The sequence below is a fragment of the Punctularia strigosozonata genome, assembly GCF_000264995.1.
Source record: "Punctularia strigosozonata HHB-11173 SS5 unplaced genomic scaffold PUNSTscaffold_8, whole genome shotgun sequence".
Classification (NCBI taxonomy): domain Eukaryota; kingdom Fungi; phylum Basidiomycota; class Agaricomycetes; order Corticiales; family Punctulariaceae; genus Punctularia; species Punctularia strigosozonata.
Window position 1 is genome coordinate 166,830 of NW_006767440.1, and position 22,128 is coordinate 188,957.

General features: G+C 52.4%; 6 protein-coding genes across 6 annotated transcripts; 2 read left to right on the top strand and 4 right to left on the bottom strand.

Moving 5' to 3' along the window:
* Positions 1 to 95: 95 nt before the first annotated feature.
* PUNSTDRAFT_135118 (uncharacterized protein) lies at positions 96 to 751 on the bottom strand (the record flags this gene model as incomplete). The annotated part of the gene is made up of 3 exons (XM_007384637.1): positions 96 to 210; positions 258 to 637; positions 689 to 751. The coding sequence occupies 3 exons, from the start codon at positions 749 to 751 to the stop codon at positions 96 to 98; spliced, it is 558 nt and encodes a 185-aa protein (XP_007384699.1).
* Positions 752 to 936: 185 nt separating this feature from the next.
* Positions 937 to 3,172, bottom strand: PUNSTDRAFT_103633 (uncharacterized protein). Its single transcript, XM_007384638.1, has 10 exons — positions 3,144 to 3,172; positions 3,015 to 3,086; positions 2,902 to 2,964; positions 2,747 to 2,846; positions 2,039 to 2,690; positions 1,531 to 1,980; positions 1,406 to 1,470; positions 1,268 to 1,349; positions 1,175 to 1,212; positions 937 to 1,127 (listed from the first exon to the last, which is right to left on the bottom strand). Exons 1-6 carry the CDS (start codon positions 3,155 to 3,157, stop codon positions 1,688 to 1,690), a joined length of 1,194 nt encoding a protein of 397 aa, XP_007384700.1. The 5' UTR covers positions 3,158 to 3,172; the 3' UTR covers positions 937 to 1,127; positions 1,175 to 1,212; positions 1,268 to 1,349; positions 1,406 to 1,470; positions 1,531 to 1,687.
* Positions 3,173 to 3,330: 158 nt separating this feature from the next.
* PUNSTDRAFT_144204 (COG4-domain-containing protein) lies at positions 3,331 to 6,189 on the top strand (the record flags this gene model as incomplete). Its single annotated transcript, XM_007384639.1, has 12 exons — positions 3,331 to 3,669; positions 3,723 to 3,848; positions 3,902 to 4,133; positions 4,189 to 4,394; positions 4,451 to 4,642; positions 4,695 to 4,907; positions 4,960 to 5,235; positions 5,302 to 5,472; positions 5,525 to 5,704; positions 5,758 to 5,859; positions 5,912 to 6,043; positions 6,097 to 6,189. 12 exons carry the CDS (start codon positions 3,331 to 3,333, stop codon positions 6,187 to 6,189), a joined length of 2,262 nt encoding a protein of 753 aa, XP_007384701.1.
* Positions 6,190 to 6,272: 83 nt separating this feature from the next.
* On the bottom strand, positions 6,273 to 7,834 carry PUNSTDRAFT_114126 (Snf7-domain-containing protein; the record flags this gene model as incomplete). The annotated part of the gene is made up of 7 exons (XM_007384640.1): positions 6,273 to 6,449; positions 6,503 to 6,718; positions 6,770 to 6,925; positions 6,974 to 7,138; positions 7,193 to 7,289; positions 7,343 to 7,611; positions 7,679 to 7,834. The coding sequence occupies 7 exons, from the start codon at positions 7,832 to 7,834 to the stop codon at positions 6,273 to 6,275; spliced, it is 1,236 nt and encodes a 411-aa protein (XP_007384702.1).
* A 1,319-nt stretch (positions 7,835 to 9,153) lies between these two features.
* On the bottom strand, positions 9,154 to 14,964 carry PUNSTDRAFT_126618 (uncharacterized protein). The gene is made up of 15 exons (XM_007384641.1): positions 14,765 to 14,964; positions 14,580 to 14,709; positions 14,294 to 14,531; positions 14,225 to 14,246; positions 13,977 to 14,171; positions 13,232 to 13,915; positions 13,131 to 13,184; positions 12,277 to 13,079; positions 11,798 to 12,225; positions 11,658 to 11,745; positions 10,444 to 11,602; positions 9,865 to 10,396; positions 9,684 to 9,805; positions 9,533 to 9,634; positions 9,154 to 9,486 (listed from the first exon to the last, which is right to left on the bottom strand). The coding sequence occupies exons 1-15, from the start codon at positions 14,903 to 14,905 to the stop codon at positions 9,280 to 9,282; spliced, it is 4,905 nt and encodes a 1,634-aa protein (XP_007384703.1). The 5' UTR covers positions 14,906 to 14,964; the 3' UTR covers positions 9,154 to 9,279.
* A 585-nt stretch (positions 14,965 to 15,549) lies between these two features.
* On the top strand, positions 15,550 to 17,606 carry PUNSTDRAFT_135124 (uncharacterized protein; the record flags this gene model as incomplete). The annotated part of the gene is made up of 4 exons (XM_007384642.1): positions 15,550 to 16,547; positions 16,617 to 16,705; positions 16,784 to 17,525; positions 17,597 to 17,606. 4 exons carry the CDS (start codon positions 15,550 to 15,552, stop codon positions 17,604 to 17,606), a joined length of 1,839 nt encoding a protein of 612 aa, XP_007384704.1.
* Positions 17,607 to 22,128: the final 4,522 nt, after the last annotated feature.

Below are 22,128 nucleotides of genomic sequence, written 5' to 3' on the forward strand. Positions count from 1 at the left end.
CCTTGTGCTCTATATGATAAGGCCGGAGTGAAACGATATCCTCTGCCAATAATGCATTACCGCAGGGAGTCTATGTATGACTAGAATCCAACACATTAGGCGAGAGTGAGCTTCGCGCGACGGACGGGACATGCCTTTTCGACCTCGGCAACCGAGGCCTTGAACTGCGCTACTTCCCTCCAGCAGTTTAACGGTGTAGTGGGGTTAGAACTGGGAGATATGAATGAGAACCTCAAGAAAATAGTGGCATAACTTACCGGTAACATGATACCACGGCGTCCCCACTCTCCTTTACAGCAGGATATGCGGTCAAGTCTCGCTTCGCATGGAAGCGGTCAACCTTGGATTGAAGTTCGTTCAAGTCACCCATCAACGCCGCACTGCTCTTGACGTTGCCCGCGCTGCCATCCACACTCCCGTCGTTCTCACCGCCAGCCATGTTCCGTTCTCGGTCAAGATTCTCCTTCTCGAGTGCGAGCTCTATCTGCCGCCGTATGTTTTCCTCTTCTTCGCGAAGACGGGTCAGTTCGGATTGTATACGGGACCGTACTTGCTCGTCGAGAGTTGCTTGACGTTCCGGAGGCACGCTTGAGCTTTGCATCTGGTTCGCCAGTTGGTTCACGACCTCTTCGGAGAACTGTTTGTAGTCATTTATTCGGTGCCATGCATGTAGATATATTGAACATACGTGAATTGGGTTATCATTATAGATGACCTTCTCCTGGTCAGGTTGCGACTGGTTTGCGCCCATGGCCGTACCGAGAGAGAGTGTAAGAAACCGGGTGCTGGGGTGATGCGCGCGCCAATGCGAACCACTGCACCTTCACCTCATCCCACGATGGATCCCGAGCCTGAGATCTCCGACACCCTCACCAACCTGGCTGTACCCAAAACCAACGCCACTCTCACTATCCGGATCATCAAATCCTTCGAATTCAGGACGGAGAAGTCATTGATCTTGCACAATGTTAATCTCGAGACCACCACCGTCGGTCAGCTCAAGGACATGGCACGTCAAGGTACTGCGTGAAGTCTCTTGATCGAGAACTTCTTGCACATCCGACATCGCCATACGACAGCGGTGCAGACGCAGCCAGGGTGGAAGCCATATCGGAACGTTGTTTTAGGTATACACCATTCTTCTGATCGTTTATACGCTCTAATCACGAAATAGATACCTTCAAGTTGTATACTAAGGCCCACGGAGCGAAGGTTCGTGGTATGATAATCCCTGTCCGATGAACGTTCTTTTCAATCATAAGCATAGACGACGAACTTGATCATCAACCTCGACCACGATGACTGGATATTGCACGACGACAACCAAATTCTGGCTGACGCAGGTTTCGGTTCGTGATCCTGATTGACAACCAAGAGTCTGGCGCAAGACTGATTGACCCCTCAGAGAATGAGACAGAGATTTCGTTCTTCAACCGCGAGCTATACGAGCAGTTCAAGGCGCACCCAGAGGTCAGTAATGAATTCGTCGAAAAACCGTTGTTTCATGCGCAAAATCTTCAAATGCTCTAGACGAAATGGGATTGATGGCTTTTCGTGGTTCCCGCACGCATGTGTAAGACGAGTCATAAGTGCTATAATGATGCCAATGATGCACATGTACAGTAATGCGATAGCAAGCAGCGTGAGTTATCAGTCTATAAAACGAAAGAAATAGGCATCCATCCGGCTACTGGTTTGCGCACTGCACCCGCGGCTGGCCGTCATCATCCTCTTCCATAGCTTCCTGTTCCATCTGTTCGCGTTGCCGCGGGGTCAGCTCCTCCATGTCTACCTCCTCTAACAATGTGTTCTTCCCGTATTTCTCCATGGGTTTTCGAGGCGGTAGAGCCTGCTCTAGGAACGGAACCGACTCGGGATTGATGTGATCGGGGAATTTGACGGATAGTTTGACGAAGAGATCGCCGGGCTCGTGGTGCCGATGAGAGGGCATGCCCTGACCTCGGATGACCTTCTCGTCGCCTGTTACATACGTACTGAGATCAGATCATATCACTCAGACAGTTTACGCAAGGCTTACCAGGTTTGATAACCTCTCCAGGCACGAGGTTTACAATCAGGACGCGGTCGTCTAAGTGCTTGATAGCGATTTGACCGCCACCAAGAGCAGTGAGCAGGTCCACTTCGACCTCGGTATGAAGATCATCCCCGTTTCGACGGAAGCGCTCATGCGGCTTCTCGTTGATTTCGATAACGATGTCCCCGGAAGCAACACCAGGAGCCTGGTCGCTCTCGCCATGGAAGACGACAGTTTGACCCGCCCGCATACCCTTGTCTATGTGGACTTCTATGATCTTCTTCTCCGAAACCACTTTCTTGCCGTTGCAAACCTTGCACTTGTCCTTGTGGTTGATGATCTCCCCCGTTCCGGAACATTCGTCGCAGGGCGATTGCATCTGCTGGATCATGGGGCCCATTTGACGAAGGGTGACCTTGATACCGCGACCGCTACAGGTGTTGCAAGTCCGCACAGCTCCCTCCTTGCCACCCTTGCCATTACACTTCGAGCAGATGACGCTGCGCGTAAGAGCGAGTTTGGAGGTTTTACCCTTGTACAGATCTTCGAGCGAGACGGTAATGCGGTGGAGGAGGTCCTTAGTCTTGCGCGGTCCTGGTGACCGGCCGCCGCCGAAGAAACCGCCACCACCGCCAAACAGCTGGCTAAAGAGATCCTGACGAGGGGTATGAATATGCCGCTGCGTAGACCAATATCAGGACGAGCGCTTACTTGAGGATCCATGCCGCCCATGCCGCCTCCCTCCTGTAGCCCAGCCTCTCCTCGCGCATCATAGAGTGCTCGTTTCTGCGGGTCGGAGAGAACTTCGTAGCTAAGAGTTGCGATGGGTAAACGCACGAGTACGAAGTAGCGAAGGCAACACGTACGCATGCGTCACCTCTTTGAACAGCTCGGGGTCGCCACCCTTGTCAGGATGTAATCGGAGCGCTCTGATGCATATCAGAAACCGGCCAACGTTGTTGGTGCGATCATGGCTTACTTTTTGCGGTACGCTTTCTTGAGGTCCGCCTCTGATGCGTCCTCTGGAACCTCGAGCAAATCATAGAATTTGCTGCAATCAGTGTATTAAAATCGGTGAAACGCGCGTGAACATCTCAGTCGTACTCACCGTTCTTTCACCATGGTGGATGTCGGGGGGCGGGGAGATTACTGAAGAGAAGGAGCAGTGCGGCCTGCTTCGAGTTTACATCCATCGCCATCCGTCTTTGCTGGAACATTCGAGTACGTCCAGAAAAGGAAATGCCTTGTTCTGCACCGCCCGAATACCGCATACCAGGCCACAGGCTCGGAGCTCGATGTTGGACGCGACGGATGCAACAGCGGCGGCGTCGCTAAAAACTCTGCCGGAAATTCTATCTGCTCTGTCCAACATTGATTCTGAGGAAACCGAACTGTCGACGTCCCTTGCCGGGCTAGTGGCCGCCCAAGAGCCGATTATTGCTGCCGTGTCGCGTCTGCAAGCCCTTACCCCTCATTTGGACGCGCTCAATGGCGAGGCATCGCTGCTCGACGACAGAGTATCCAAGACTGCTGGCACTGCAATGCGCGTCGGCGGACGGGTAAGGCAGCTTGACAAACAGATGCATCGCGTTCAGGAAGCTGCCGAACGGGTTGGCCAAGTAATGGATCTCAAGGTCCTTATAGTCTTCGATTTGGTCTGGAAAGTGCATCTCTCATAAGCAACTAGTCGTCACTAGCAGAATTGCGTTCCTCCATGGAGAGGAAGGATTGGGAGGCGGCGAGCCGGCATTGTGCTCGGGCAATGCATCTCCCACCGGACGTCATTTCCGGCCCGTTTGCAGAGAAGGCTGTCGTGCGTAGCGATGCTTTCCTCTCTCATTCACTCCATTCAAACCTCGCACCCAGCCCTCTTCAGAAGACCCTCGTCCACCAGCGCAGGCGCTCCAAGCCGCGCGCGAGGAGCTTTTAGAGGTCTTTCGCCGCGAGTTCCAAGCGGCGTCTGCATTACGGGATGCCGTGGCGACCAGTCGGTTCTTCAAGCTGTTCCCGACGATAGGGTGGGAGACTGAAGGACTGGACGCCTATGCTGCTTTCGTGGTTGACCTTGTCCGCGTGCGCCCGCCACCGTCTGCGAAGCGTGAGTTGTCCCCCATACGATGCATGACACACCCCCAGACTCACTCTACATATAGCGTCTTCGCCGTTGTACTACACAACAGTGCTGACTGCTCTCTTCGAGAGCATCGCGATCATAATCGACCAGCATCAGCCTGTCGTAGAAAAGTATTACGGTGCTGGCAAGATGACTCTCGTCATCCGCCGACTTCTTGAAGAATGCGACCGAATATCTATCGGCTTACTAGACAACTGGAAGGAGCAACGATCAATCGAACGAAAGGTCAAGCCGCCCGCCCATCACACGGGAAAATATACTGAGGTTGTTCGACTTGATAGCTCGCGGAGACTTCTACGTCTCCCTTTGCTCTGACTTCTCACGGATTGAGAAAGCCTCCGCACCAGGTTGGAGCTGCCATGACTGAAGACGATACTTTGGACGGGCGGGAGATCGATCAAGTCATCACGGAGGTTGCAACTATGGCTGGACGGTGGAGCCTCTTCCGCAAGTTCTTGATCAACCGATTACAGGTTGGCCTTCATGCCTGCGCGCAATCAATTCCCTGAGAGCATCGGACTTTAGGAAGAACTGGAAGAAGACAGCGATAGCACCTCTCAAGACGGCGAACGTGCGAAGCCTTCAAAGTCATCACAGCAGGAGACTTCTAGTTCCGTCGCGTTACAAGCTAGCATCACGGCCCTGGACTCGTCCGCTACCCGTCAAAGCTTCGATAAACTGCTGGAAACTTGCTACATCCCCCTGGAGCTATGGTATATCCGCACCGTCATTGACAAGGTAGGCTCAAGTTCCTTCCGTTGTTGTTTTGCTTAATGGATTAGGCTTTCAGGCTCACCACCTTGCAAAAGCGGATATCACGAGCATGCCGGCGACAACCACTGCACCAGACGATGTCTTTTTTGTTCTGAAGATTGTCATGCAGCGAACTCTGTCCACTGGTTCGCCGCGCAATGTATTGCGTACATGTGAACTTCTGAGAGAAGTCATGGACTATGATTATGCTTCTGTTATTAAACGCAAGTTGGACGACGTTTATCGTACAGCCGTGCCATCTTCGGGATCACGCGGGGAGAAGACCGAACGGGACCTCAAAGCATCTTTTATTGTGAGTTCGCAATACCATCTGTGGTAAGCGATTAGCAAAGAATCACTCACAATCTCATATTCGTAGACCCTGCTGAACGACCTTGATGTTTCATCATCTCATATGGACCGGCTTGTCAGAGACATACTGGGCTCCACCGCCATCGAACAAGGTTTCATTGACCAAGAAGCAGATGATGTCCGCTCGACTATCTCTCAGTTTTCATCGCTGGTACCAAAATTCCGAGCAACGCTCAGAGTATGTCCACTCTTTGTGAGCGAGACACGGACAACTGATACGCTGGTTTCAGGCCGGTGTTGAGCAATTATTCAATCAACTTGTCCGTCCCAAGCTACGAACATTCCTAGCGGATGTCTATAAAGACGTCACCTATGTGTTGGACGAGGAATCGTACGCCGCAGCCGAGTATCAGGAGGTAGTGAAGAAGCGTTTCATCAAGAATCTTGACCTGATCATAACCACATACAAGGTATGAACATATTCCTCCAATATTGCCTACTTTTCACACCTGCTGTCGTCCAGGAAATGTTCACAGAGAATAACTTCGGGGTGTTTTTCGTCCTGTTACTGGATATTCTTATACGGCCATGGGAGAAGCAGATTACGATGTTCCGGTACAACGAGGTGCATGAGTTCAGTTTCGCTGAGTCGACGTGCCTAAATCTGTTCGTTGCAGCTGGGCGCAATCCGCTTGGATCGAGATCTTCGTGCAGTGCTGAGCTGGATGTCCGGCCAGACGGTTTCTGCAGATGTTCGGGAGAAATTCACTCGGCTTCAACAGATTTCGATCTTACTCAATCTGGATAATGTGTGTCCGTTGGTTGAATCAGGGCGTACAACGTACTGATCATTGACTTGCAGGACGAGGACGTTGAAGATTTTTACAACGGCTCCGGTATACAGTGGAAACTGAGCGCTGAAGAAGCACAGGCCATCTCTGCCCTCAAAACATGATGGCCCCGGTAGCCATACAACATGACTCGCATTCCTAGTATAGTGTGGTATCCTACTGTACAATACGTGCGTGCATCCATCTCTCACCTTCGCAGTGCGTCCAAGCGCGCTTGGAGCGCGTCCTCGTCGGACAGGCCGCCTCCTGGTACATCGTTGCGTTGACTGGCAGGTGGTACCGCAGACTCACCCATCGCGACTGCTTGTCTCCGCTCGGTGAGAGGCGATGCTACGGCGCCGACCCCGGTAGGCGCATCCGTGAGCTGAGTGCGCGTGAGAGGCGACGTATCGCGAAAGTCTGTGATGGACAACCCACCTGCTGAGACAAATCAACACCGATCTCATCCAACACCTCCTTGAGGATCTTATCGCCTTCTTCTTCTTCATCCTCCAGATCGTCTTCCATAACATCGTCCACGGCGTCCGACATCATCTCTTCCTTCATATCCATCATTGAACTTTCCTTCTCAAATTCGTTCATGATCTTCTGAATTTGCGGTAGATTCAATCCGCGATTCATGGATGCCATTGCCTAAGTTTGATGTGAGCAGAGCGTATCGTATGACATGAGCTATATACATGCCCTGGTGGCACCTCGCATTGCTTCAGCCATCTGCTGGTTGCTTCGCAAGGTTTGGATACGAAGGCCGACTGCTTGTAGCTGAGTGCGCATCTGATAGAACTTCTGCACATAACGCCTGGTGCGGACAAGATCCTTGGCCATGATCTTGCAAGCATTCTATACGAGGATGAATTGCTGATCCTCAATTCCCCAGGGGGGACGCACCAACTGTCCGGACTTTGCGCTCTTTTTGATATCCGCAACCAGCTTCTTCTCCTGCTGCTCTAGCTTCATGCGTTCTCGATCGAGTTCCCGCTGCGCCTTGGCCAATGCCCGCTGATGTTGCCGCAGGCGTTCAGCCGGCGTTACGGTCCTTCCGAAAAGAGTTTCCTAGACATGCAGCTTGTATACGAATGTATATGGAGCGACGGCGAAGCAACTCACGATGATGTTCATGGCGAAGTCGCGGCTCTTGGAGCACAGCTTCTCGTTCACGCCGTTACCGCGAATCCGCGATGGACTTGCCCGAGATTGGAGTACACTGCGCCCTGTTCAGTTGCAATCACCTCGATTTCCTGCCAGTAGAATGCCCACATTGTCACTTGAAGGTGAGTCTTCTTTGATGATCGATGATTGGTGTGACCACTCTCCTCCAGTTCTGCAAGCAGCACTATCCTCGGGATGCCCACGAATGCTCTGTGACCGTTGTCCGAGACCAAACCGGTGCCTCGGGTAATGCTCATCCACGATCTACTACTCCGCGATGTGCTGTTTCGCAATGCACCCGGACTGCCATGTCTTCCAACAACACGCAGACCATCGTGAATGCTGGCGTCTGTAGCTCTTGTAGGAGGTCGTTCTGTCTCGCGTACGCACTCGTCTTTTCTGTGCCCCAATTTAAGTGGCTCATATTATTTGCCAGTCACCGACATGCTGCTGATCATGGCTGCCAATCGATCCAGCCTGTCCATAACCCCAAGAACGCGGCAGCCCGGGCCCTGCTTGCGAAACACTTTCCTGGAGCGGGATCGAACATGACTCCTTCAGGCCGAAACCGGCCACTCCAACCTTGTGGTGCAAGGGCATCTGCACAGTCGACTCGCAATATAGGGCGAATGAAGAAGCGCCATGCTGCGGTTCCGGCCAACGCTGAAGATGTCTCCTGTCCTGTAGAATCCCGACTGCACCTGACGGTTCGGTTCGAGGGTGTTGATATTCACAAATATCTATGGATACGAGGGGTACGCACGGACCGACATCAGAGACCACCTTACTGATCCCTACGCAGTCTGTGAGTATCGGAAGGGCGACCGATTTGTTCGCGGCACATCATCCGACAAGTAGTGCAAGATATGAGGTCAGAGGGCCATCCTATGAAGATGTTTCATTCTCATTATATTATTGCAGTCCTTTCGGCTCGTTAGGTATACCACATGTACAGATGAAACGTTGTCATCAGCCTTGCCCACCGACGAAACCATCGCTGCGTATTTGGATGACGGGGATGAAGTCGTCCTCAAGTCCCGTGAACCGTAGATCTCAATCTCTACCTCTGCAGACACGTTGACACACTACCGCATTGTGCATATACATATATGGGATTCCACAAGGTTCGGAGCCTTCCGTTACAGCCGTTTTCAAAAATCATGAGCGCGGCACCAGAAACGAGACGCGCGTCGTGAACGACCCTAAAGTGGGGTCACCGCCAGATCAGGCATCTCGACGGGATCGTATCGCTGTTGTTGTCTGAGGAGTGCCCGAGCATAAGAGCCAAAGGTTAGCCCGATTTTGAGCTCGAGATACGATGTGCAATGTTTCTGGGGGTTTCTGGTTCCCTCAACTTGATGCTCCCGGTGGATTGTCTTTCACCCATTCTGTCAACTTCCACTCGCCTATGGGATCTTCTCGATAGCGGGCTACACCTTGATTTGGAGCAGTACACTTGTACAATGGTTGCCCCCTGGCAGTAACCCTAATATAAGGGTCTTACCCAATGCTCCCCAATGACGAGTTGACGATGAGTTCCCAAACATATCGTTGTCGAAAACATCGGTAGACTCCTGGGACACATATTTGATCATACAGAGGCAGGACTGTGTCCAGATTTGCTGGACGTAGCATCCATAATCATGGTTTACATTCGCTGACGCTATCCTTGCCTGCTACTGGGAAATTGCTCGTTATTTCCTTTGAATATCATGTTTACCACTCCTCAGAATCATCCTCTGAGCTCCTCACGCGTATTTTGATCATTTCCATGCTATCCTAGGGCGCATCATCGTAGAGTTCGTCGTCGAACTGGCGGCAAACCCAGCTTTGGGGTCATTCACGACGCGCATCTCGTTTCTGGTGCCGCGCTCATGATTTTTGAAAACGGCTGTACATTCCGAATCCGCGTCAATGGTGGATGCATTATACAGTGGCGTGAAAAGCCGTTGAGATAGCACATGGTCATGAGAAAGAACTATTCCGAATGCGGTCCAGGTATACATAAAAACCGTGCGATACGTAAATGCAGATATAATAGCCGGCTATGCCACGAGAGCGGCTAATCTTCGAAGGTGAGATACGTTCAGGTAGGCTGGAACGTATGTCTCTAAGCCTGAAACTTCTCGGGGTAGAGGAAGTTCGTATGGCCCAACTTCCTCCGATTCGGGAGCCAGCAGTAAATGGTCGTTGCGATCATTAGTATTCACTCTTGAAGCAACGACTCGAAGGATCTCGGGCGAGATGGGGGTCTGCGAGAACGTCAGCCTGGCAGATGGCTACGTGCGGGAATCTCACCTCGTAATCAGCAACGTAGTAGTTTGTGCACATGCGCTGTATCTGCATGGGACTGAGCATCCAGCATACGTCATATATGATCTCGATATCCGCCGTTGTGGCCTGCCTGGTGTTAGCTTCACGTTCGTACGTATACAGTATTAAAACGCACCTTCTTCAATTGAAGCAGCTTAGTGGCCTGCATCAAATGCTCCAATTGCAGTGTACCCTCGGGCATATCATGTGATTTGCACCATTCTTCGATACGGGTGATGTTGTACTGTATTTGCATAGCTGTGGAACAGTATTAGTCTTCAGGTCGTCAATTTGCGCTTGTAGCAGTTCCGACCCACCTCGCTTCCACGACGAGAAATTGCGCCTCATCAGCAAGTCATTAAAGCTCGTGACGCCAATCAACTTCAGCAATTCGGTGATAACCTGTTGTACGACGGATTCTTCCATGCAGTAACTCTTCAAACTCTTCCAAACCTTGTTCAGAAGGTTGAGTATATCATCCATACTAAACGCTGGCTGCGAGTTCGTATTCAGGAGCCGATTCAGTAGCCGTCCTCCGCCGTCAGAAGTTGTGAAGCCGGGTAGTGACTGGCTTTCGATGAGGGCCGGGATTACCATCTTGTTTAGTCGCTTCTTTGTCTCCATCATCCACGTGTGGTAGATGTTGTACTCGAGGCTGTCGAGATCATGCTTCACCACAGTGACGAGACGTTCGTAGTCACTCCAATCAAATGGACGCCCAGCAGTCTCCTCGCCCGGACCTATGCCCTGTAACATGTCGCTCTCGGCAACGCAGATGAAAGATAGCATTTCGTGAACGTTGGACAGCCAAAAAATCCCAGGAATGATCGCATCTTCGCCGGTAAAAGACTGGGCATTGCGTGGGTAGCGTGCATGCGGGTGAAGAAAGGGCTTACCATGACATGAGACTGGATAGTCTGCATGACGCTAGCCAAGAACCGTTCGCTCTCGGGTATGAGCCCGTATTTCCACATCTCATTGGTGACCAAGCTGATGAGATTCGCGGGGAACAGTATCTCCTTGATCGGAGTGGCGGTGGTGAGACTCGGAGCTGGAATTTTGAGGCCGCGAATGAGACCATCAAGGACGTCCGCGTCTAATCGCACCGCGTCCGTCAGGAGGCGAATCTTCTCCTCCGCAGGATCGTCCGATATATCCGAGAGGCCGCTTGGAGCTCGGAATCGAGCCAGACCATTCTCGGCGCCGTTGTATGCGACGGAGACGGCGCGAGGATTCATGCTTTGATTCCGTTTGACGGATATCATGAGTTCGTCGACAGAAGCGCGATGATCACTAGACGCCATGGAGAATACGCCTGCGGAACTGTGCCTGCGCTGATGGCCCTTCAGTTCATTAACGGTGTTGTCGCCATTTGTGGCACCAGCGGCGGCAGGGAGTTCCCCGAGCCGGAGGACGGGGGCAAAGGTTGGGGAAGTAGGCTCTGGCCGGCTGCCTCTCGTAAGAACGTTGAGAGCGTTGGCGCGATTCAGTTGTTCGCGTAGGCTACTGACTTCGTTTTTCAAGGTCATGATGATAGAGCCATCTTCAGTATTTCGGATCGGTTTGGCATCGATGGCTTTTTGCTGCTCCTCCAGCTGCGCGGACTGGCGGGCAAGGGTGTCGGACATCTGTTGGAAAGCGGCCTCCCGTTGTGTCGCCTTGTTGAGGGCGTCTTCCAGGCGTTTCTCCAAGTCCGCCTTGACCTTAATGAGCTCCTGACCACGCGATACCTCCGCATGAGCAGACACCAGGTCGGACTGAAGCTGCTTGTTTCGTGCATCAGCCTCCTCGAATTTGGCAGTCCATTGTTGCAATTGCTGTTCCAGCTCCGCCAAGCGCAACTGTAGCTCCTTTTTCTCCTGAGTCCGAGATTGCAGCGTTTGTGTGAGTTCGACCACCTTGTTCTCGAGTCGGTAGGATATCTCCTTGAACTTGGAAACAGAACGAGCTTCTGCCTTGAGCGCTTTCAACTCTTTTCGAGCCAAGCGGCGACGAATGCAAGATTGCATCCACACAACATGGCGAACATCGGCACGATAACATTTGCGTGAGCGCCTGCACAGCGGAGAACCTTCAACATCATTCCATATTGAAGCGGAGGGCTACTTACATCCCACGAAGCAAGCTTTGGAGAAGCGTTGCTGCATTCGAGCGTCTAGTATGCATCAGCCGCCGTCGAGTCTGCCTTCCGCGTGCAACTGGAGGACCAGATTAATGGAACGTTGGTGCTAAGCGCATAGAAGGACTCACGGCTCTGGAACATGACCACCGAATTCCTGATATCCGCAAATACCTTCATCTGAACAAACCGGCGAATTGCAGTTTGTAAACGGATAGCAGCCGTTTGTTGCCTGACGCGGTGAACAAATCGCTTGGCCATATTCATGCGCCACCAAGTCTGTATCCTGATAGCGGCTCGGCGCATCCGCTGATAGCTGGTCATCGCTAGCTTCCTGCGCACGTTCTTCTGCACCACTGTGACCAATGCATTGAGGCGATCAGCTCGTAGTGATTCGAGCGCAGCGAGCATGCCCGCCCGGAAGAATATTTTTGTCAACCCGCTCTGATACTTGTCCGGATCGGCGATGGTTTTCTCTAGAATCGTAGAGCACAGGCTCTTCAACTCGAGATTCTGGATTTTCGGGGCCCATTCTGAAGAGGGTACAAGCATGTAGTACCTATGGTTCTTGTCAAGATTTTCTTCCGACGAAAGAAATCGAGAAACTTACCGCTCAACGAATTCCTCGTACGTCCAGCGAGTCGGGTAACCAGCACAACTAATCCGGATGGTTTCCAGGACGCCGCAGGCTCGCAGTTGACCGAGCACTTGCTGAGGTTGGAATTCCCATGCCTTTTTCGCCTCATTTGGTTTTATGCACCGGATGTAATGGACGTTGGTAACGTGAAGCGTCTCCATGAGGTTGTTCAAAGACGCCTTGAATATCGATCCCAGTGTTGGCTTCCTGGAAACAGCACCGGGGCGTTTGGGGCCGGATGTGGGACCAGACGAGACCAGAGATGGACGACCAGGATCTGGAATTACGGATGCTCGTCGAGAACCCCCACTTCCCGAATCGGAAGGGGCTGGAGATCCAGGAGTCCGAGGGCTATCAAGTGGCTTAGACTGATCAAGAGCAGCATCCAGTACTTCCTTGAGGAACGAGTTCTTGGTAGAGGCAAGCAGCGTCATATGTTCGTCCGGAACGGTGTCGCGATTCTTCTCGAGGAAACCTTCTACTTCATACGTGACGTCAAGCGCATAATGTGCTATAGTAAAGGCCGAGTTTCCGAACCGCGGTTTCTTGAAGACATTCTTGTATTCGGGTTTGTTCAGCTGCGTATTAAGCTTTTGTAAGAACGAGGAATCGCTGCCCGATGGTAGCCGAGACTCCTCGTCCAGAAGAGCCAGTACTCCCAGTTTCCCTTCTATGACATCGATGCAAGGCTGATTGTCCGAGAAATCAATGAAGGTCCAGTTTATCTGTTCGCGCACGTATTCGTCTTGTTCCAGTTTGAATACATGCGCATAAAACTATAGCGAAACAGATGAATTTCGGAACGCTCGGAGCACGGAATAACGAACCTCTTGTTGCAGCTTCTCGTTGGCGTAGTTAATGCTGAACTGCTCGAACGAATTCTGCGAAGGGATGAAAACAGGATCCGCCAAGCTCATTGAATCCTCACCTTTTGGAAGTGCTCGAACCCGTAGATATCGAGGACGCCAATGAACATCTCCGCTCGCTGAGTTGCTTCTCCACCTTCGCCAGCTAAGCTCTCGTTGACAATGGCAACCAGCCATTCAAACAAGCATGCATATACGAACTTCGCCACGGAATCGCGTACGACGGTAGCCTGGGCTGCATTCAATGATGTGACGATTTTCTCCGAACGAGTGGTAATCTGCTTCTTGATGGTCCACTTTTTGAACTCGGCTAGTGTGATACCGAGGAATCGAGTCGAGAGCTGAAGAGCCGGATCCGTATCCTCGACTATCGCGTCGTTCCGCATCTGTGTAATGGCCACGTTTCCCAGATGGAGTAACGCAGCCAGTAGCTTAAAGACTGCCCATTGTTTCTCCACACTGATCCCAACGGTGGAGAGCGCTTGTTGCGTAGCACGGAATTCCTCTGCATCATCAACGCCAACGATAGGCGTCGACATTGGCCCTCCCTGCTTCAAGTAGTGGAACTTGGTAATATCGGTATCCAGACCAAGGTCCTTGCGCTCCTTGATCGGCGCACCAGCGCAGAGCTGATAGAAGATGTGGTAATTGCGCTCTGTGAGGGGTTGATAAACCAGCCTCGATCGCTCCAGAAGGTACGTCCGTATTCTGGCTCCTACAATTTCTTGTCTGCCGTCGAAAAGGATCTGTATATGGACTACTGATGAGACAGACGTTCTCCGTGACTGGAGCGGCAGCTGCTCTGACCTGGATGTATTTACCAAAACGGGAAGAGTTGTCATTCCGCGTCGTCTTGGCGTTACCGAACGCCTCGAGAATCGGATTGGTAGCAAGAATTTGGCGTTCCACTTCGCTGGCCTCGTCCAAGGACAGTTTTGTTCTGCCCTTCGCTCCCGAATCAGGTGGATTGACGGATGCGAGATATCGCATGATGAGCTTGGCCTGCAACCTGATGATGAATGGCTTTCATTGATCCTTTCGGTGAGGTCACGTACTGATTCCGTCTTCCCAGCACCACTGCAACAGGTTCAATACTCGAAGTCGGAGTAACAAGGTAAACACACCTTTCACCAGAGACGATGATGGTCTGTCCGGTTCCATCTTTCCTCATTGCTGTATAGGCGTCCTCGGCTATGGCGAACAGGTGAGGCTCTAATTCACCACGACGTCGTCCGCTATAGGCCTGTATGATTTCTGGTCCATACATGGTTACCCGCTGGAATGGGTTCATAGCGATAAGAACTATTCCCGAGTAAGTGTATATGCTATGTTGCGCATAGCGGTTCCGTATGGTATGTAGAACTGCCATACCGATCAGGCACTTTTCGTGTGTTGTTAAACAAGACCCACCTGACGGCTCATTGAGATGAGAGAGTGTGGCAAGGTCGTCGGCGGTCTCGAGGAGAGGAGGGTTGCGTAATGGAGGGAGTCCTTCTTTGTTGGCCTTGATATCCTTCACAGTCGTATCAACCACGGTCTCCTGTCAAGCAGACTTATTCAGAATGGCAACTAAGCCTGTATAGCATCAAGCTCACCTTGCCTCGTTCATCAACGAATACAAGCTTGACAGTATCGTCTGCAGCACGGCTAACCGACGTAACCTCCGCGGAAATCCAGGCTTGTTCCTTGTCCACAAACCAGACACGTGTCCCTTTCGAGTACACGTTTTCTGCCATGGCGGGCCTGTGTCCGTTGAGTTTCGGCCCTCTAGCGTTCAAACCAGGAACCAATTCCGAGGCACCACAGGACAAACACGAGCAGTCGGCAAGAAGATACCAGTAGACACTAACACTGACAGCAACGAAGGCGCGGTAGTACATCACGTGACGGCCGGCCCTAGATTGGTGTAGCAAGGGTCCTACAATATTTTGAACCAACGAAGTATTGTAAGTTCTCCATTCTGGAAAACTTTACTGACTGTTCTTGACAGGGATCTACCGGTGTTGAATTGGCGCTCTACAGCCACCGATTCACAGGCGCTGGAGGGGCAGCTTTCACAGGTTATGAGCCCTGGGCTCGCTGGGGCCTGCGTCGATGACGGTAGCATTCTGCACCGCGTCCGCAATGCATTGAGACGGTTGCACTCTGCACCGACTCTGCACCCTGGGCGCCCTGCTCGCCTGAAGCGTTGCCTTTAATGGCTCGACGCTGTGGTGGACAGCGCGTAACGCCTCTCGGCGACGCGTAGCACGGCCCAAGGCTGTTGCTCCACTGGTGATCTGCAGCGCTGTCATGCGCTGGTCGTTTAGTTGATTCATTACGCTGACGACTGTTTCTTTCAACCAGATCTTACCAACTCTATCAAACACTCTACTCTACTATGTCGTCTGCTCTGTACCAGATCGCTGAGCTCACCGGTGCTAACTACCAGCACTGGGCCTCCGACATGCAGAACTACCTCATGGCGCACTCGCACTGGACTGCGATCGTCAATCCTCGTCCTGCTCTCTCTGCGACCCCCAACGCTCAGGAGCTCAACGACGAGAAGGCCTGGGTCGACCACGACATGCAGGCTATGGGCTGCATTAATTTGCGCCTCTCTATGTCTATTCGCTCCAACACGTCGGACCTCACGACCGCCGCCGCCATCTGGCAGAGGCTGAAGAAGGACTACGGTTCTCTCGCTCTAGGCAACGTCTACCACGAGTTCTCTGCTCTACTGGCAACGAACATCCCTGGCAACTCGCACCCTGCTCCCACGCTCAACAAGATGCAAGCGCACTGGGACCGCCTCAAGGAGGTCAAGGTTGTCTCGACCTCTGCACTCGCTACAGCACGCTCCCATACCGCTACTGCCAGCATCTCTGCTGCGGGCTCTACTGCGATCCCTGCCACTGAGCCGCTCCCTGAGTGGCTCCTCGCCATGTTCATCATCGCCAAGCTCCCGCCGCAGATGTCGTTCATCAGCCATCTGCAGCAGCAGAAGCAGCCTACCGAACTCGACGTCGACGACATCCGTCGTCAAGTCATCCTCGCCTACGATCAGAGGCAGCTCCACGCCTCGTCGAGCAAGAAGCCAAACGATACCGCCAACAAGCTCAGCGCTGTCAAGCGCAAGCAAGGCAACCAGTCTTTCTCTCAGCAGCAGCGCCCTAACGGGCAGCAGCAACAGCAGCGGTCCTCGCAGTTGCAGCAGCGCCCTCAGGGGCAGCAGCAGCACTTGGACAAGCGCCGTCGGGGTCGCTCTGGCCGTGGCAAGGGCAAGGACAAAGGCAAGGGAAAGGCGTACGTCGCCAACTGTGACCACGATGTCACTATGGCGTCTGTGGCAGTCGCCGCTGACGAACCTAAGCCGGCTCCACGCCGTGCTCCCTCTCCGTACGTCGCCGATCGTCGTATGTTCAAACCGGTTGTGAAGGTGACTGAACCCTCCACCATTTACCCTAGTGTGAATGGCGCGCTGAAGCTTGCTCGCGACTTAGGGATCAGGCCCACGCCCGAACAACTACGGGTCCTCGAGGCCACCGTCGAGCAACGTCGGATCCAGACCCTTAACGAGGAGCGCGACGCCCTCCGCGCCGCCACGCTCAACCACTTACTCAAGTGACCTGAAGAGGACACCTTCGAGAACCACCTCGAGCGTAAGCGCCGGATCGAGGCCGTCAACCGCCTCAAAGGGACGTGGCACTACGCCTACTGCGAAGCCGAACCCCCATGCCGGACGCAGGCAGACCACAATTTCTGTCCTGCCATTGAACCATTCTGCACCGCGGAGACGCCCTGCCGCACCTTCGACGAGCACAAGAAGTGTCCGGCCCTCGGTCTCTCTTCCGTCCCAGCGACAACAAGACCAGCAGGCGCGACAGGAGCAAGCCGAAGCCCCTCACCCGGTACCGGCTCGGATCCTTCGCTTCGAGGAGTTCCCCCCACTCCGCCATTCCGCGGAACGAGCGACTCGAGCGATGAGGAATGCGGAGCAATTAGCTCGGATTTCCGCCTGGCAAACATCTCGCCGACCCTCGACTCCGACGAGGAGGCCCTCCGCGCCTTCAAGCGCATCCGCCTCTCTCCCTCCTCTGACGGAGGATCATCTAACTCCTCTTGGACGTCCGGCCGGCCCAACCTTATGGACCGGATTTCGCCGCGCCCCACCGGCACCTCGTCAACACCGCTCGCCGAGCGAATCTCCTCGCGAGCACCGACGCCCGAGTACGTCCCTCCCGACGCCTCCGATGACGAGTGCGACGACTTCGTCAGCATTGGGTCGCGGAGTGAATCACCTCTGGGAGATGATCCAGGACATGCTGGACCGTCCAGATGGTCAGGCATGATCGTCGATGACGATGAGGATGTTGGGTACGTCCCTTCCTATCCCTCTACACTAAACATCGCTAACTTATCTGCTGCGTCCTCGTGCGATAATATAGCCGCATGTAATATACTTTGCGATGATGTATTATGTAGTAATAACGATTGTGTGCATTCGCTCTCATACTCTGCGTGCGCCGATTGTAAGGGAAAAGGAACACCAAGCCAAGTCTTTTGGATGTGTGACTCTGGAGCATCGTATCATTTCACAAATGATATCAACGACTTCATTGAGTATAAGCCATTCGATGCGCCGGTAAAGCTATCGACGGCAAATAACCACACCAACATGATTGGCGAAGGGACTGTAATCCTGAAAACCAAGAAGGATACCGTACAGATTGCCGGAGTAAAGCTTGTGCCTGACATTAATATGCGGCTGCTTTCTCTTGGCCAGTTTCTGCAGAACGACATGACTGCACTCTGCGACTCAGAGGCAGTAAGAGTGTTAACTGAACAAGGAGAACCGTTTTTAACGTTTACTCCTCGTGTATCGGGTGATACCATCTATGGTGTCCAGACCCTCCCCGACAAAGAAATGGAGGTTGTCGACATGGTCTATGCTCTGGATTACCAGACATGGCACCGTCGTTTTGCTCATCCTTCAAAGGATGTGCTTCGACATGCTCGGAAACACGTCTCCGGGTTTACACCCGTTGAGATACCCACCGAGGAACATATATGCCGAGGTTGCGCGCAAGGCAAGATGCCTTTGCGACCCTTTCCTACTCACCCTGTTCGCGCTGAAAAAGTGTTTGAACTTATCCACTCTGACATCAAGTCATTCCCAATCGAGTCGTATCACAAGCATAAATATGTGATAACGTTCTTGGATGACTACACTTCTTTTGCTTGGATAGTTTGCCTACGCACTAAAGATGCGGCACTACCAGCAATTAAACACTTCATGGCAATGGTCAAGAACCAGTTCAGTTCAACCGTTGAGAAGTGGATGTCGGATGCAGGGGGAGAGTATAAGTCCAACGCCTTGGACGACTACTTTAAAAGTAACGGCATTAAAGTTCTTCAGAGCGCACCTCACACGCCACAGCAGAATGGTCGTGCTGAGAGGTATATGCGCACCTTCATGGATAAGGCCGAGTCAATGTGATTTGACGCTTGCTTGCCTGAATCCTGGTGGAATTTCGCTGTCGAGCATGCAACACATGTATACAACAGAACTCCGGTTGTGCGCCTTAACTGGAAGACGCCGTATGAGTTTCTGTATGGTAGACCACCGCGAGTTGACCACTTGCGAGTGTTTGGATGTGGTGCATATGTTCACCTCCCCGCCGATGTTCGAAAGAACAAAATGTCGCCTAAGTCTGAACTTATGATATACATCGGCGTTGCGGATGGTATGGAAACGAACTTCAAGTTCATGCGCCTACCCAACAATGTGATATTCACATCTGCCCATGCGTTGTTTGATGAGACACTGTTTCCTAAGTGTGCGAAGCAAAAGCAAACGAAAAACACGCGTATTGGAGGTCCGCGATCCAAAGACACCAACCACCCATCGGGTCAACCACCCGTTCCTTGGGACGACGATGATGAAATTCCGTCGGCTCCTGTTCCCACTATAACTCCTGAAAAGGGGAAAGGCAAGGCGCCAGACGTGGCACCTGAGCTTCCTTCGACGCCCAAAAGAGAGCGGTCGAGGACTCCTAGCCCAGTACCGCCTGAACAACCATGGCAATCTCCAAGGAGATCCGGTCGTCTCAGGAAAGTACCGAAGCGAGAGGGCAATATATACGGGGAAAGGAAACATCCTGTTTCCCAATATAAGCAGATTGAGCGTGAACGTGCCTGGAAAGACTTGGTAGAGGGAGGATCCTCACCAGGCAAAGGCAAAGCGTCACGCAAGGTCTCTCGGAAGCAAATGATAGAGAGCGAATTATCGCCTCCACCAGAGGACAAACCGGCTCCTGTGCCTAGCTTGCCACCTCAGACCCCGAGAAAAAGCGACGACCCGTCTGCACCGGAAACACCGTTTACTGGCTATTGCGAAAGCGCCAGTAAAGCCCCATCCTCGGAATCTGATTCTGAAGGAGATGCTCGGTTAGCAAAACTATGCCAGGAGGGGGGAGTACAGTTCGTCGAAGCGTTGCTTTTGCACGCATATCCACTATTCGGCGGAAATCCCAACCAGTCCAATGTAAAAGAATGGACATATCGCGATATTCAGCGGCTTAAACCTGCTGAACAAAAGGAATGGCGTGCTGCATGCCGTGATGAGCTTGAAGCTCTCCGGAAGCGCAAGGTCTATGACCTGGTTGATCGCCCGCGAGACCGAAAGGTCATTAAAAACCGATGGGTCTTTGACATCAAATCTGATGGTCGGAAAAAGGCCAGGCTTGTAGCCAAAGGTTTCTCCCAGGTTGAAGGAATCGACTTCAATGAAGTCTTCTCGCCTGTAGTTCGTTTTGAGACAGTGCGAATGATGTTTGCACTATGCGCACTTGAAAACTGGCAAATTCATGCCGTTGATGTGCGAAATGCCTATTTATATGGCAATCTCGACGAAGAAATATATATGGAGCAACCCGAAGGCTTTAAAGAGCCAGGGCGCGAAAACATGGTTTTCCAGCTTCGCCGCGCGCTCTACGGACTTAAACAGGCAGGGTTAGCTTGGTGGAAAGCCCTTGACCGGTCCATGGCCGACCTAGGCTTTAAACGCCTGGTGTCAGATGCTGGTATATTCGTCTACAACAAAGATGGCAATTTCTGCATTGCCGTAGTCTACGTTGACGATGCCTTCTTTATGGGGCCCAAGAACTCTCCTACCGTCCTAAGGCTCAAACGAGCCTTCATGGATAAGTGGGAGTGTAGAGAACTCGACGGCAAAGAGTTCTTGCGCATGCGTATCACTTGGAAAGGCAACTGTGTCCATCTTGACCAGCGAGCCTACCTAGATAAAATACTGCAGCGCTTTGGTATGGAGAATGCGCGAATCGCACCCACGCCGTTGCCAACTGGCTATTTACCTAAAACCAATGAAGCACCTGTTGATCCGGTTCTTAGGAACCGTTTCCAGACCGTCATCGGATCGTTGCTTTATCTTATGATTGGCACTCGACCAGACATCGCCTTTGCAGTGACCGCTCTTGCGCGACACTCGGCCAATCCCTCTGAGGATCATCTCGCCAAAGCCTTATACATTTGCCGCTACTTAGTCGGCACCAAGGATTATTCCTTGAAGTATGATGGCGGCTCGGGACTAGGCTTTTTGGCATGTACTGACTCCGATTGGGCTTCAGACCCTAATTCGAGACGGTCGATCACAGGATACTTCATAAAATTGGCTAATGGAATAGTCTCCTGGACTTCACGAGCACAGAAAACTGTTGCACTGTCGTCTACAGAAGCCGAGTATATGGCACTCTCTGATTGCAGTTGCCAAATGCTCTGGATACGAGCTTTGTTCATGGAGCTCGGGTATAGGTTTAACCGATTACCCATCTGCGGTGATAACCAAGGATCGATATTCATCGCATCCAATGCGGTTACTGAGCGCCGCTCCAAACATATTGATGTGCTATACCACTTCATTCGAGAACACGTCAATAAGGAGCTTGAGCTGTTCTACATTGAAGGTTCTGAGAACCCCGCAGACATGTTCACCAAGAACTTAGGGCATGAAAAGTTCCTCAAGTTCAGGTCACAACTGGGCCTAGTGTTCGGTTGAAACTATTGTCCTCCCTGTGGCTGCATTTTTTGCGCCATATCCGCTTACGTGCCTACCGTTGCACTTAGCGAGGGGGAGTGTTGAATTGGCGCTCTACAGCCACCGATTCACAGGCGCTGGCACAGCCCGCCTTGACTGCCGTCCTCGGCACAGCTGTATCTATTTCTGACACAATAGGCTGTGCGTTGCTACGTTCCACAGCCTTCTTTATTGTTCTATAGCTTAGCATGTGATTGCACCGCATAGCCACTCTCTGTAGTATATATACAGGACTGTCTGAGCGTTGCAATACAAGTCGCTTTACTTCTGTCCTCCACAGACTGAGACTTACCCAGACTCAACCAGGTGAGCTTGACGTCGCCCGCCACTGTGTGCGGCAGCGCAGCTTTCACAACCGGCTTGTAAACCCGGTACTGCCGTCAAAGATACCGTAGTTTTATGACCTTAGGCACCTTGGTCACCCCCTAGACATGGGTATATTATGTGTAACTCTATCAGCAACGTGTTTGACATTATATAGCCTGTTGTGCTTGGTCGAGCCAATATGTCGCCGCGCACTTGGGAGCACCGCGATCCCAGCAGCATGTGAGAGGCCGGTGCTACCATATTGCACCTCCCATCACAATAAAATACGGCTGGATTGGCGTTTTGTGCTACTTCGTCCTCGTAAAGTGGCCGCCCACCCTCATGTATGCGGTACCCATGATGCAGAGCCTACATACGGATTCTGGGATGCACCGGCAGCGGTCCCGTCATTAGTCGCGGCCCCAGGCACCCTACCTGGCCTCCGCCGTATTACCCTCTTTGCTCGGTTGCCCTCACATTTGAGCGGTATCCCCCGCCTCCAGTACCATCGAAACGTCTCATCGTTGATACCGGCCTAGGAGAGGAACGTCGGAATCG